At 37.1% G+C, this 13986-nt stretch overlaps 1 protein-coding gene across 1 annotated transcript in view; it reads right to left on the bottom strand.

Annotated features, from left to right (window-relative positions):
- Positions 1-13419, bottom strand: part of LOC120534890 (putative ATP-dependent RNA helicase TDRD12) — a 441334-nt gene extending 427915 nt beyond the window's left edge. Inside the window, exon 1 of the mRNA XM_039762402.1 lies at positions 13411-13419. Within this exon, the coding sequence (XP_039618336.1) occupies positions 13411-13419 (9 nt within the window). The remainder of the gene's footprint in view (positions 1-13410) is intronic.
- Between the last annotated feature and the right edge of the window lie 567 nt (positions 13420-13986).

Here is a 13986-nt window from a genome sequence, read left to right as displayed (position 1 = left end):
ATATTTTTGTTTCTGTTTTGAATTCAAATGCAGTTTAAAGGCTTTTTTTCAGAAATTAAAACAGCTTCAGTTTACAATATTCATGTACATGTCTATTATTTGATTCTGTCGCCCACTAAAAACACTTTTAAATAAAAAAAACATTTGCGATTTGGGGCAAATTTATGTGTGCGATTACATACGATTAATCAAGATTAATTCTTACACAGCCTCTAATTAATTGGATTAATTTTTTTAATCAAGTCCAACCCCTAATATATATATGTGGATATATATATGTAGATTTGTATATATATATTTGTATATACAGTATGTATATATGTGTGTGTGTATATATACAGTATGTGTATATATATGTATATGTATAGATGTGTGTGTGTGTATATATATATATATATATATTTATATCTATATCTATATCTATATATGTGTATATATATATATATATATATATATATATATTTTATATATGTGTCTGTGTGTGTGTATATATATATACACATATATATAACAACACCATGACAAAACAATTACATTGTCAATCATGTTACGTTATTATTAAAATGTTTCCTTTTCTTTTAACTTCTCCGCTGCCAATCGCAGGTATTTTGCTATATATATATATATATATATACACAGATATATATAAATAAATTAATATAAATAAATAGATATGACAACAACACTCATATCAATTACAAAACAATTACATTAACAATCATCTTACATTATTTTTAAAATGTTTGCTTTTCTTTTCATAACTTCTTTAACACACTACTTCTCCGCTCTGAAGTTGGTATTTTGTTATATATATATATATATATATATATATATATATATATATATATATATATATATATATATATATATATATATATATATATGTATGTATGTAAATACGATCACTCCTGTAGCGACATTAAATGCCTTTATTGAATAGACAAACCAGGGAAGAACAACTTCCTTTCTACTGCAGCCACAGCCACACACATAAAAAAATCAATAATAACTCATAAACTTGCAATATTATTTAGGAAAATCGCAACATTTTACTCACCAAAAATTCGGATTATTAGAAAATAAAATCCATCGTCCTCTCTTTCCTCAAAAACAGTTCAATTTCTCTGTCATACGGATTATCCGTGCGCTTCAGTTCCACTTTCTATGGCCATTGAAGCTAATGCTGAAATGCGAACCCGCCCTATGGTATTTCTGGCATAAGTTTCAATTCGCTTTAGGTCTGAAAATGTCTGCTCGACAGAAGCAGTGTACACAGGAATGCTCACCGCCAAATATACCAATGTGAACAGCTGCCCCATGCTCTCATTCAGATTTTACTGATGAAGGAAGTCAAGGAGATCAGTGGGAGATTTTCCTGCAAAACAGTCAGTTCTGTTTTAGCCGAAACAGATCAAATAGCGCCCGTGGCTCTTGTGTTAAAGTGGAGAAGGCTGCATGCGTGAAAATTTTCTTGTATTCCCGAAACTTCTGGGGCTCAAGGAGCATGACAAACATTGTTTTCGTCGTCTTGAAATCTGGTCTGTGTCTGGCAAATAATATTGTTCAGAATCCTGCCATGGAGTTAGCCGTAGTGTACGCGACTATCTTTCGCTCGGAGCGTTTGCGGTGCGTTCAGTGGCCTCCGAGAGTTCCTCATATCGGCTTCTATCCAATCAATGGGTCTGAATATGGTGACATTGCCGTTTCGCTAGATGGCCCTACTGACACCAACTCAAAATCTGATTGGTTGAAGCAACAGGTTAATTGACATTTATTCTGTGTTCGAGTGCCTCCACAACAGATTGTGAAAGCTTCTGTGCCTGGCAACAAATGACAGCTGAAATGTGACAGGTTAAATATTTTAATAAACTCCTCCTCCCACGTCCTATCGAGCTGTATTCTATTACAGTATATGGAGAAAAATAGGTTCCAGTTATGACCATTACGCGTAGAATTTCGAAATGAAACCTGCCCAACTTTTGTAAGGAAACTAAGGAATAACCCTTCCAAATTTCAGCCTTCTACCTACACGGGAAGTTGGAAAATTAGTGATGAGTGAGCGAGTCAGTGAGGGCTTTGCCTTTTATTAGTATATGTATATATGTATATATATATATATATATATATATATATATATATACTAGCTAGCTAGCTGAATATCCAGTGGCTTTGCTTACTTGAGTGCAAGGGGAAAAAAAGAAAATGTAGTATATAAATTATTAAACAGTAAAACATTAACTTGTAAGAAGTAAAGATACATTGAGCAGCACTGGAGTGTTTTCGGGTAAAGTACATTTTTTTAGGCTATAACACAACAGGTAAGTAGCACTAACAGCAGAATGTATTTGGATCATCTCTCGGTAGCATATCCCTTGTGAAAGGCACTACACAACCGCTGTGGTATAAAAATTACATTTTCTATGCAAACCTGCTAATTTCTGCCTGACAACCTTGCACTACATGTCTGTGATTTAAGAGAAAAATGATTCTGAGAGATGTGGATGCTGCCTTTCCGTGCTTAATGGGCAGAAGGTCCAAACAATTCCCAAGTCCAAAACGTAACATGAAGAGGTCGGTACATCTTCTTAGATGTACTGTAAATCCTCCAGCGTCTTAAAAGGATTCATCACAAAAGCAACCTTGAATGTTGCGGGGTTTTAGTAACCTGAACTTGCCTTAAGGGACAGTAAGTAGTCATGCAGCGCAATTTACAAAGAGTTTTGCTTCGATGACACCGATCACACTCATTCACAAGGATTTCCACTCTCCCAGGAGCTGAGGAGGACTCGAAGTGTCACAAACAGTGCTAGAAGAGAGGACGGCGCCAGAAACTGCGAAGCAGCAAACAGAGCAGCCGACATTCCGCCTCCCAGCATCCACTTTGTTCTGACGACCCTCACCGTGGAAGGTGGTGTCGTCTTCACATTGTTTACAGCTTGGCGCAGTTAAAAAGTATAAAGATGCAAAGCTCTTTTCCCTCATCTCTTCTACTATCAAGTACTGCCAATTAAAAAAAAAGTTATAATGTGGCAGTTTCCGCAACAGTCACATGGACGAATAAATAAAACTTCTCTGTCAGAACACGCCTTGTGGCGGACGGCTCAATGCTGGAGTCCAGTGAGGAGGGCTGGGAGAAGGTGACGCGGGGCACACTTCTATAGGATAGATCGGCATTTTTGTGTTTACTTCTTTTCAATTTTATTAAAGTAACTCTCACACATATAATAACAATTCTTAAAAACGATATAAAAATGGCGTCCACAAATGAAGTGATTAGTTCCTGTATTATATATAATATGTTCTGTGGTCATGTGTAATTTCCATTTCGCATGGTCATACATAATTTCAATTTCAGATTCAAAATGAATTATATATATATAATGTGTGTGTTTATACACATTTTCATTTAAGTGACAGGAATCAGGGTTACAGGTAAAGGAAAGTTCACACAAATCAGAAAAGTTTTTAAACATTGCAAAAATACTCAATTAGTGAATGATGTTTACTATACCACTGTGGACCTAGCATGGAAGGCATAGAGGCCACAAGAATACTATTTAAAGGTGTAACTGCCAGAATATACATTTGCTTTGTTTGAGTAATGGTACTGCAATCACACTCAAAGCATTACAAAGTAGTAAAGCTTGTCCTGTGTCAACAGTATTGAATGTTATATTTAAATGTAACTTACCTGCATTACTTCTTTCTTGCAAAAAAGTAGTTAAATTTTGTTGCATAGTTCTAACATTTAATATATGTTACTTGTAACTTTTTCTTTTGTATGGAAAAACTGCATACTTCACTAATCAGCATTTTTAGTGAAATCTAAGGCTATGTAGGAACACAGGCAAATTTTGATTCTTTTCTTGTGTATTATAATTATAGTAATTCATGTGCTGTGAAGAGAATATCGGTGTTCTTTTTCTATCCTTAAACACGAGCCCCTCTTGATTTACTGTATAAACAATCTGCTAGGCCACTTGATTGGAAACACTTTTTAGAAATATTTACGGCAAATAGGTGTATTTATAGGCTTGAACTATTAATGGGATTAAACAAAGCACACTCTTTTCTGATGGGCTGTGCGATTGTGCCCAAAGGACAGGCAAAACCACTTTTCTTTTTTGCGTTTGTGACCACCAGGGGGCGTTGCAGCACCCCAAACTCAAGACACAACCTCACAAACACAAGCCCAGGTTTAAACATATTTATTTATTTATTCTTCAGAATACTTTGCACAAAAGCCTTCAAAAAGGGCATAAACCAAACATGCAGTTCTTCTCTCTTTCTTTCCTTCTATTTCTCAAGGCATGCTTTGTTCTCTTCCACCTGACTCTGGCGCTGGATAAGGTTGCGTGGCCTCTTTTATCTTAGACCCGGGTATATGTCTGGGGCTAGGGCATAGCCCGATGGAAGTACCATAAAATAGGTATTGTTAATCCCTTCAGCTTCCCTTGGCAGTCTCCACTGAGCTCAACAGGTCTGCCTCACGGGACTACAAGTTCCAGATCCTAACTCAAGGATGCTGCCACCTAACATATTGGGGGAGAAAATATTGAGCAGTGCTTATATCCCCAAGTCCTTCCACTGTACTGGCCTCCTTGTCGGGTAAATATCATTGTTCAGTTCTGGCTGGGGTGTCAGTTCATGTATGCTCTCCATTACACCTCATACTAAATGTTATGTTCGCCAAAAGTTTGGAACCTTTTAGTTTAAAAGTTTCACTTTTGGATCATCTGTAGGTGACACATTTTTCTGTGATATTTTGGTTTAAAATTTAAGGGCTAGCTTATCTGCGAGCATCTACAATACAGGTGCAGTATAAAAAGGCAAGTTTACAGTGGGATATTATATTCATGGAGGACTGTAACTACCTGAATATTAACTGGATAACTGCATAAGAACAGGAGTTTATAGAATCAATTAGTGACTTTTTTTTTAAAATTAAACACACAATGTTAAAGCACCAATGTGGGGGAAGCCTTTCTGAATTTAGTATTTTGTTATAATCAGGACAGAATTGAGGGTCAGTTGGTCTTGTCTGTTGCAAGAGATAGACGTCTGAAGCGGAGCTCAGTTAGCAGCGGTATTATTTTTTTATATTCTTATTATCCTAAGATATCCTGTATCATGGCAACCTGATGGTTCTACTACAGTATATTCAAGCATATATAAACATGGCTGGCAAGAAAGGGGCTCAGAAAGAAATGGAAAAGAAAACTGAAGCAACATCCAAGTTCAGACTGACAAGTTCAAGCTCAAGGTACGGCCTTTCAGAGACAGACCTGGATCAGATGGGAGAAAGCCTATACTCCTCGGGACCACGGTCCGCTGCATTGTCCCCAGTTGAGAGCGAAATGGGGAGCGAAAGTGCAAGTGACGCAGGTCACGATAGCTCGCCGATTGGAGAAGATCCTTTGAAACAGGAAAAGGCCTTGCAGTCCACGCTTTCACCTACTCTACCTACACTGCGCGAGCCGGGAACATCGGCTGTAATAGAGCACACCGCCTCACCTACGGTGCACGAAACCAGAAATGATCTGTCTGAACTGAAGGTGATTATCGCTGAGGTCAAGCAAGAGATAAAGAAAGATATAAAGAAAAGAGAGAAGGCAAATGAGAAATTGTGACGGGCGCTGCTGAAGGTTATTAAAGACTCGGATAAACGCGTATATATTCGCTTTGAGATGACCTTTAAAGATGTGCCGGGAAAAACTGAAGAGCACATCCAGGAAACCACGTCTAAACTGAGCACACTTGCTGATCAGCTGGAGGATGTCAAGTAGACATTTACGACTCGGATTGAAACAGCTGAAAATCTAGCTTCCACCACTGAAGGAAAAGCAACAGCTGCCAATTCCAAATGCAAAAAACTCGGATACAGACTTGCTGTTCTGGAAGATGGAAGCAGAAGGAATAATATTAGAATCGAATTTCTACATGAGAATCATGAAAGTCCAAACCCAGTGAAATTCACAGCTGAACTATTCTCTAAAATAATTGGAGAGGACTTTAAATCAGATCCCGAGATAGCAGCGGCTCATCGCATACGCAGATCAAATACCTTTAGACCTAGGTCTTTTATTATGCGTTTTGAGAGATTATTATTTAAGATAGGGGTGATGGCACTCCTCAGACACAAGCAAGAGATTATATATGAAAATAACCACATTCGTGTTTTCCCTGATTTCTCTCCCGCAACAGCTGCTAAACGTGCAGCCTTCTACAACATTAGACAGTTGTTACGGCAAGCCGATATCAAATACAGCCTCTTGTATCCTGCCAAACTGAAAGTGGAAATTCAAGACCAATACTACATCTTCGTCAGCAAGGAAGAAGCAGAAAAGGAGTTAAGAAAGCTGATCCCGACAATATTCTGAAACACAATAGTGAGTCGCATCCTGCCACTGTATGGCAAGGCGGTATCACCCGCTGTCTGATCCATTTGTAATGATATGGGTATTATAATTATACATCATTTTCATTACTCTGACGCTGTTTATGTTTTAATTACAGCTATAGACGTGTGTGTGGAAGAAATTAACCCTTTTTCTATTTATTTATTTTTTCTCTGCTACCCTAAAGGAGACTGTTTAACGTCATACCTTTGGTTTATTGTGATTGTTATTATTGCATTATGACTTACTATGCTTATACCTGACTGCTTTCTAACACCATTCCACAGGTTTATTACCTTAATACTTTAAGATTGCTGAAGATTATATTTTAAGTTTATAGTTTGTTAATGAGTATATTTTAGGGACAGTTAAGTTTGTGAGCTGGAATGTTAAATGCCTGAGTCACGAATTTAACAGAAAGTATTCTCTTACCTAACAGGTTTATGTGCTAAAATAGTATTTTTACAGGAGACCCTTTACTAAGCAAGGATCAGTTCCGGCTGCAAAAGGACTGGACTGGCCAAATGTTCCATTCTAGCTTTACAAAGAAAACTAGAGGTGTGGGAATACTTATACATAGAACAGTCTCATTTGGAGCATCAGATGTTGTATCGGATCCTGAAGGGAGATATGTGATGGTCATGAGCAACTTTTTTAACTGTAAAATGATTTCGATAAATGTTTATGCACCTAATGTCGATGATTAAGAATTCATACAAAATTTATTTGCATCCATTCCCAATGTAAACACTCATAAAATTATAATAGCTGGGGACTTTAATTGTGTTTTAAATCCACTCTTAGATAGGAGTTCTATCACAGGGATGACAACGTCTAAATGTTTATAAATGACCACAACTTATCAGACCCCTGGAGGTTTATAAACCCAAAGTCAAGAACATATTCTTTCTACTCACCAGTACATCATTGCTACTCAAGAATTGATTATTTCTTTATAGTGTAAGCTAGAGGGGTGATCGCACCTCAAGAAGACACAGACCCCCCTGGGAAAACCCCTGAAACACAGTTTACCTTCACATTGCTCCTTACCCTTCTCACTTGCACTGTTACGCATAATAAAGCCCTCGCACGGTACTCCGCTTACTTGAAAGCCTTGTGCAGCGCCTGTCAGATTTGGAATAGATTGTTTTGCTTTTATCTCTCTCTCTCTCTCTCTCTCTCTCTCTCTGACATTCTGTGCTCCTAGCGGAACTGTCATCTCTGACTTGTCATAAGAGCATGTTTAAGCTTTTGAAAAAGAAACAAATGTTTGTTTGCAGTGTTTGAATAAAATCCCTGCTTTCTACAACCTCCAAGCACGACAAGGCTTTTACTTGGGCTTTTACTCACCCACTTGTCACGCTTGGGTCACAGATTTGCACAGAGAGACAGGAGGTTGTGGGGTGCGATCACCCCTCCAGCTTACAATAGATAATAATTTCTTGCCTACAATTAAATCTTGAAAGTACGATGCTATTGTTATTTCCGACCATGCACCTCTGATCTTGGAGCTAAAGTCACTATGCCCCACACACTCACCTCGCAGATGGCATCTTAACCTGCTTTTATTAGCAGACGAGAATTGTTCAGAATTTTTATCCAAACAAATCAATTTCTTCCTGGAGACAAATACAGTACATCCTCAGATGTTTCTGCAGGAATTCTCTGGGGAAACTCTAAAGGCCTTCTTAAGAAGACAGATTATTTCATATCTTCCCCACAGAAATAAATTAGAAACCAAGAAAGTATCAGAGCTAAAAAGCGAAATCACTAGAATAGATGAACATGCCAGGCTTCCAAGCAAGGCTCTACATAGGAAAAGGCAAGTTCTGCATTCAGAACTCAACCTCTTGACAGCTAAAGAAACTAAACAACTAATTTATAAATCCAGACATCATTACAATGAACATGGAGAGAAAGCTAATAAGCTTTTAGCTCAACAAATCCACAAACAAGAAGTTTGCAACACTATCCCAGTAATCACCAACACGAACAGAGACAAAATCATCGACCATAAAGATATAATGCACGCATTTAGAGAATGCTATAAATCCTTATATTCTACTGAGTTTAAAGAAGACAACACACAATCTAATACATTTCTGGATACATTACAGATACCACAAATAGACACTTTTATTAAGGAGGAACTGGATAAACCTCTGGCGCTACCAGAATTACTAGATGCTATGAAGTCACTTCAGTGCGGGAAAGCAGCAAGCCCTGATGGCTTCCCTGCAAATTTTATAATAAATTCTCCGCTCAGCTAGCTCCCCTCCTATTTGCAACATTTGCAGAACCTAGAGACAATCAAATTCTACCTCAAACTTTTAGCCAAGCATTCATCACCATCTTTCCTAAACAAAATAAGGACTTATTACAATGTGCATCATACAGACCAATATCACTTCTGAATAATGACGTTAAGATACTCTCAAAAATCATAGCTTGAAGGATGGAGAAAGTGCTCCCTTCGGTAATATCACAAGATCAAACTGATTTATCAGGGGTCGACACTTATCTTCCAATCTTCGATGCCTGTTTAATGTAATATACTCACCAACAAAGTCAAACACCCCAGAAATACTATTATCATTGGATGCAGAAAAAAGCATTTGACATGTTTGAATGGAAATACCTTTTCACTATATTAGAGAAATTTGGGTTTGGCCCGAACATTTGTACATGGATCAAACTACTGTATAGCAATTCAGAAGCTTCAGTTTATATTAACATTTGTTCAGACTACTTTAAACTAGCACATGGTACCTGACAAGGATGCCCCTTGTGACCACTGCTATTTGCAAACGCCATCGAACCACTGATGGTTCACTGTCGAAATGTTGATCAGATAAAGGGAAGGGGATTATCAGAGAAGGACTGAGGAGAAAATTTCTCTATATGATGATGATGTGGTACTGTATATATCAGACCCACAAAATTCCATGCCTGTAGTCTTCACAGCACTTACAGAATTTCAAAAGATCTCTGGTCTCAGAATTAATCTGAATAAAAGTGTACTCTTTCCAGTAAATTCTCAAGCATATAATATTAGATTAGACAACCCTACCTTTTATCATTGCAGAACAGCCTAAATACCTAGGGGTAAACATCACAAGTCAACATAAAGCACTGTATCAACAAAATTTAGCCGTCTGCATGGAAAAAATTAGGCAAGACTTGCATAGATGGTCAACCCTTCATCTTACTCTGGCTGGAAGTATTAACGCTGTTAAGATGAATATTCTTCCTAAGCTTCTCTTTTTATTTCAAAACATTCCAAAATACATTAATAAATCATTTTTTAAGCAATTAGATTCAACAATGATCTCATTTATTTGGAACTCAAAACATCCACATATCTAAAGAGTGACCTAAGACAGAAGGTGGCATGGCTCTACCCAACTTTGTTTTATTACTGGGCAGCAAATACACAAGCTATAAAAACCTGGACACAAATAGATGAACATACACAGGCCTGGTCTGCAATAGAAGTAAAATCCTGCAGTACTTCTTTATATTCCCTGCTTTGTGCCCCAATTAATGCAAGCTATCGGTAATATACTGATAACCCAATCGTGCTTCACTCAATCAGAATATGGAACCAATGTAGAAAGCATTTTAAGATGGAGAAGCTTTTATCTGTGGCACCTCTGGAAGAGAACCACCTCTTTCAACCTTTGGAAACATATGCAGTTTTTAATATCTGGGGAAAAATGTGGGATTAACCTGCTTATAGATCTTTATATAGACAATATCTTTGCATCCTTTGAACAATTACATTCCAAATTTAACATTCCAGCTACACATTTCATTCACTATCTTCAAATTAGGAACTTTGTTAAACAGAACCTGCCCGATTTTCCTCATCTTGCACCCTCGTCCATGCTGAAAAAATATTGCTCAGTTTCAAGGACTTAGACACAATCTCTGCAATATATAAAATTATTTTGCAGTCCTTCCCTTTTAAAGATCCAAGAGGACACTGGTGAAAAAGATCTCTCACTCAACATATCAGAAAAGGAGTGGAAAGTAGCAATGCAGAGAATTCACTCGCGCTCCATATGCGCAAAGTATACAATTATTCAGCTCAAAATTATATATCAAGCACATCTGTCTCGCCTAAAACTCTCCAAAATGATTCCAGGGCAGGATCCAACCTGCGAGCGCTGCAATCAAGCCCCAGCCTCACTGGGTCACATGTTTTGAGCCTGCACCAAATTAACATCATTCCATACCAAAATTTTTAATTACCTTTCAGACAGCCTTGGTGTCACAATACCTCCTAACCCATTAACAGCTGTGTTTGGTGTTATTTTAGATGGCTGTAAAATGGAGAAGGACAAAGAAACTGTGATTGCATTCACTACACTCTTGGCACGCAGACTTATTTTGCTAAACTGGAAGAATCCTAACTCTCCTCTAATTCAGTGGGAAACCGATGCGTTATACTATTTGAAATTGTAAAAAATCAAATACTCCATTAGAGGATCTGTACGGATTTTTTTTCAAAATATGGCAGGATCTAATCAATAATAATTTAGAATAAACTCTCAAAGCACATTTGCATTTCTTTTTCTTCTAAATTTATCTCTATTAGCCTATCAACCTCATCAATTTAGGTATGCTTACAACCCATAAGCTTTACCCCGTTGGCCATGCTCTCTCTCTCGGGGGCGGGGATCGACTTGTTCTCAATCCTATTTTTTGTAAAAATTGATTGATTTGTATGGAATGATTACAATAAAATATTAATAAATAAATTAAAAAAATATATATAATTGAGGGTATACAGATGATTGAACCACATGGTGACCATAATATAATACAGTTGTCATTGTTTTTGAAGGGTGCACATGCAAAGACTAAAACCATTAAGTTAAACTTTGGTAGGGTACATTTTGAGCAGAAGCAGCAAAGTCTAAGGAGGATTTACTGAGCTGTTAAGTATGGAGACAGCTGAGGAGCAGTAGAACAAGTTTAAAAATGTTTTACATATCATGCAGGACAGATACAGTACGTAAATTTGGAATTAGTCTGAAATAAAAAAACAAAAACTCAGCAGTGGGTTAGTAAAGAGTTGAAAAAGAAATTGCAAAGTTAAAAACAGCCGTGTGAGGTTTATAAGATTAATAACTCCAATTTAAATTGTAGGGCACATGAGAACAATGAGGGCAACCATTAAGAAAGATTTTAGAGAGGCTAAAAGGCAGATAGAGATATAGCAGATATAGCAAATACGGCAAAAGATGACCCAGAGATATTCTTTCAGTATTTTAGTAGTCAAAGAACAGTCAAGTAGGAGGTCAAGTGCATTAGGAATAGTAACAACAACAACAACATTTATTTATATAGCACATTTTCATACAAACAGTAGCTCAAAGTGCTTTACATATTAAAGAATAGAAAAATGAAAGACATAATTATAAAACAAAATAAATCAACATTAACATCGAATGTAGAGAATTAAAAGTTAAGGACAGTAAATACCAGATGCTTTAAAATCACATTTTTTGAGGTCTTCACATATGAGGAAGTAGGTAACCTCCCACTGGTAAAGGAACTACTAAGCAGGTACTGAGTGATTTGGAAATTGTAGAGGGAGAAGTGCTGCTTAGATTAAATCGGCTGAAATCAAGCAAGTTACCAGAACCAGATATTTTCCCTCAAGTTCTTAAGGAGGTTAGAAAGTACACGTATACACCTTTGTTGCATATTTGACGCATCGCAAGAGAAGAAGTTTTATTGAACAGTTTGAATGGGTTTAGGAGAGGGATGTTGTGTTTTCCTAACTTGTTGGAATTACATGAGGAAGCAACAAAACAGTATAATCAGTGTGGAGCATATTATATCTTGACTTTCACAAAGCATTTGATAAGGTGCCATATGGGAGGTTGGGGTTCAAAGAAGCGGGGCAGTTCAGGGTCTAGTGTGTAGATGGGTGTAAAATTGGCTCAGACTTAAGAAAACAGAGGATTATGGTGTGAGGAACCCTATTAGAATTGGCTGATGTTGAGTTGTGTCCCACTGGGGTCAGTGCTAGGGCCGCTGCTACTTTGAATATATATAAATGATTTGAATAGAAATATACTGTAAGTAACAAGCTGGTTAATTTTGTAGATGGTACCATGCTAGGTGAGTTAGCAGATAGTTTTAAATCCAGGCTTGTGCAGATTTGTGTCAGATGAATTTACTGTAAGTAAATGTAAAGTGTAGCTGCGTTTTTCCAAAATTACAAAATTTCAGCAGTTCTAACACAAAAAATGGGATTCAACAAAATTCTGACACACAAATGATTCCGCAGACAAAATATTTGTTTTTAAAAATTGACTTAAGTTTCAAAGTATAACAGTTCACACAAAAAGAAAATTAAAATAGCAAAAAAAAGAAAAAGTTAATGTTAAGAAAAGCTTAAATCTTGTTACATCTCAAATCGCTACTATTTATTTAACATTTCTGAACCATTTCAAAATGATCAGAAAACTGTATGCTTATCCCATTTCTGAGTTGAAAATGGGTCTTTCAAGTCCCTCTTTACAGGGACCTGTTCTAAACAAAAAAAAAATCTATTATCACACTGTTTCTTAGTTATAAGGTTCTATCTCTTACTAACTTATAGGGGGCAAGACTATACCATTGTCTAAGACTATGGAAGAAGTTTGTATTCTATTCAAGTTAAGCAAACATTAATATGAGTTTAAATCAAAACTTTAACTTTTTGAAATTGGCTCTTACATAAAGTATTACATGTAGGAAGAAAAACTGTTACTATAAATCCCCAACGAAAAGCCGCCCCACACTGGAGGTAGTCCCATTCTGTAAGCCGCAGAAAATGCTCATTTATATTTTAAAACTCTAAGATAAGTCGTCCCATGTTATTAGCCGCGGCATTAATTAATTTACCAATCTGAAGTAAAAGCATCTAATTTGGCACATGCCGTAGGCATTTGTAAATCTATAGTGACATTATAGTTGAGCGTGCACAATTAAATTGATAACATTTTGCACTTACTGATCTCATGCCGCAACGCAAGAACTATGTTACAGAATTTAAGCTCCAGGTCGTTACTTTTGCAAAAGAAAACGGCAGTCGTGCTGCTGGACGCCACTTTGAAGCAGATGAAAAACAAGCAACAAACTGGTGGAAAGGTGAGGAAGCTTTGCGCGTGCTTCTGCCACGTACGTGTGCAGGGCGTACAAGGGAAACAAAATGGCCAAACTTGGAGAAGCGACTTAAAAACTGGATTCTCGCGCACCGTGAAAACAGTCGGATAGTTTCAACAATAGCCATCAAATTGAAGGCACGAGGAATGGTGATTGAAATGGCAATTGAAGACATCATAAAGGGTCATAATTGGGTTTCTCGCTTCTTGAAAAAAAATGGTCTACCTATCCGAGCCATAATGACTGTGAAACAGAGACTGCCAGACTACTGGGAGAAGAAACTTGTCAGTTTTAGAGAGTTTGTCAGCAAGGAAATCGAGACACTGAAACTAACACCAGATGACGTCATCAACATGGATGAAGTTCCGATGCAAATGGATATTCCATCAACACACACTGTCGATAAGGTTGGTAAAAAGACCAT

Source organism: Polypterus senegalus, chromosome 9, assembly GCF_016835505.1.
Source record: "Polypterus senegalus isolate Bchr_013 chromosome 9, ASM1683550v1, whole genome shotgun sequence".
NCBI classification, from domain to species: Eukaryota; Metazoa; Chordata; class Cladistia; order Polypteriformes; family Polypteridae; genus Polypterus; species Polypterus senegalus.
Note: the sequence above shows the minus strand (reverse complement) of the source record. Positions and strands in the feature narration are given on the sequence as shown.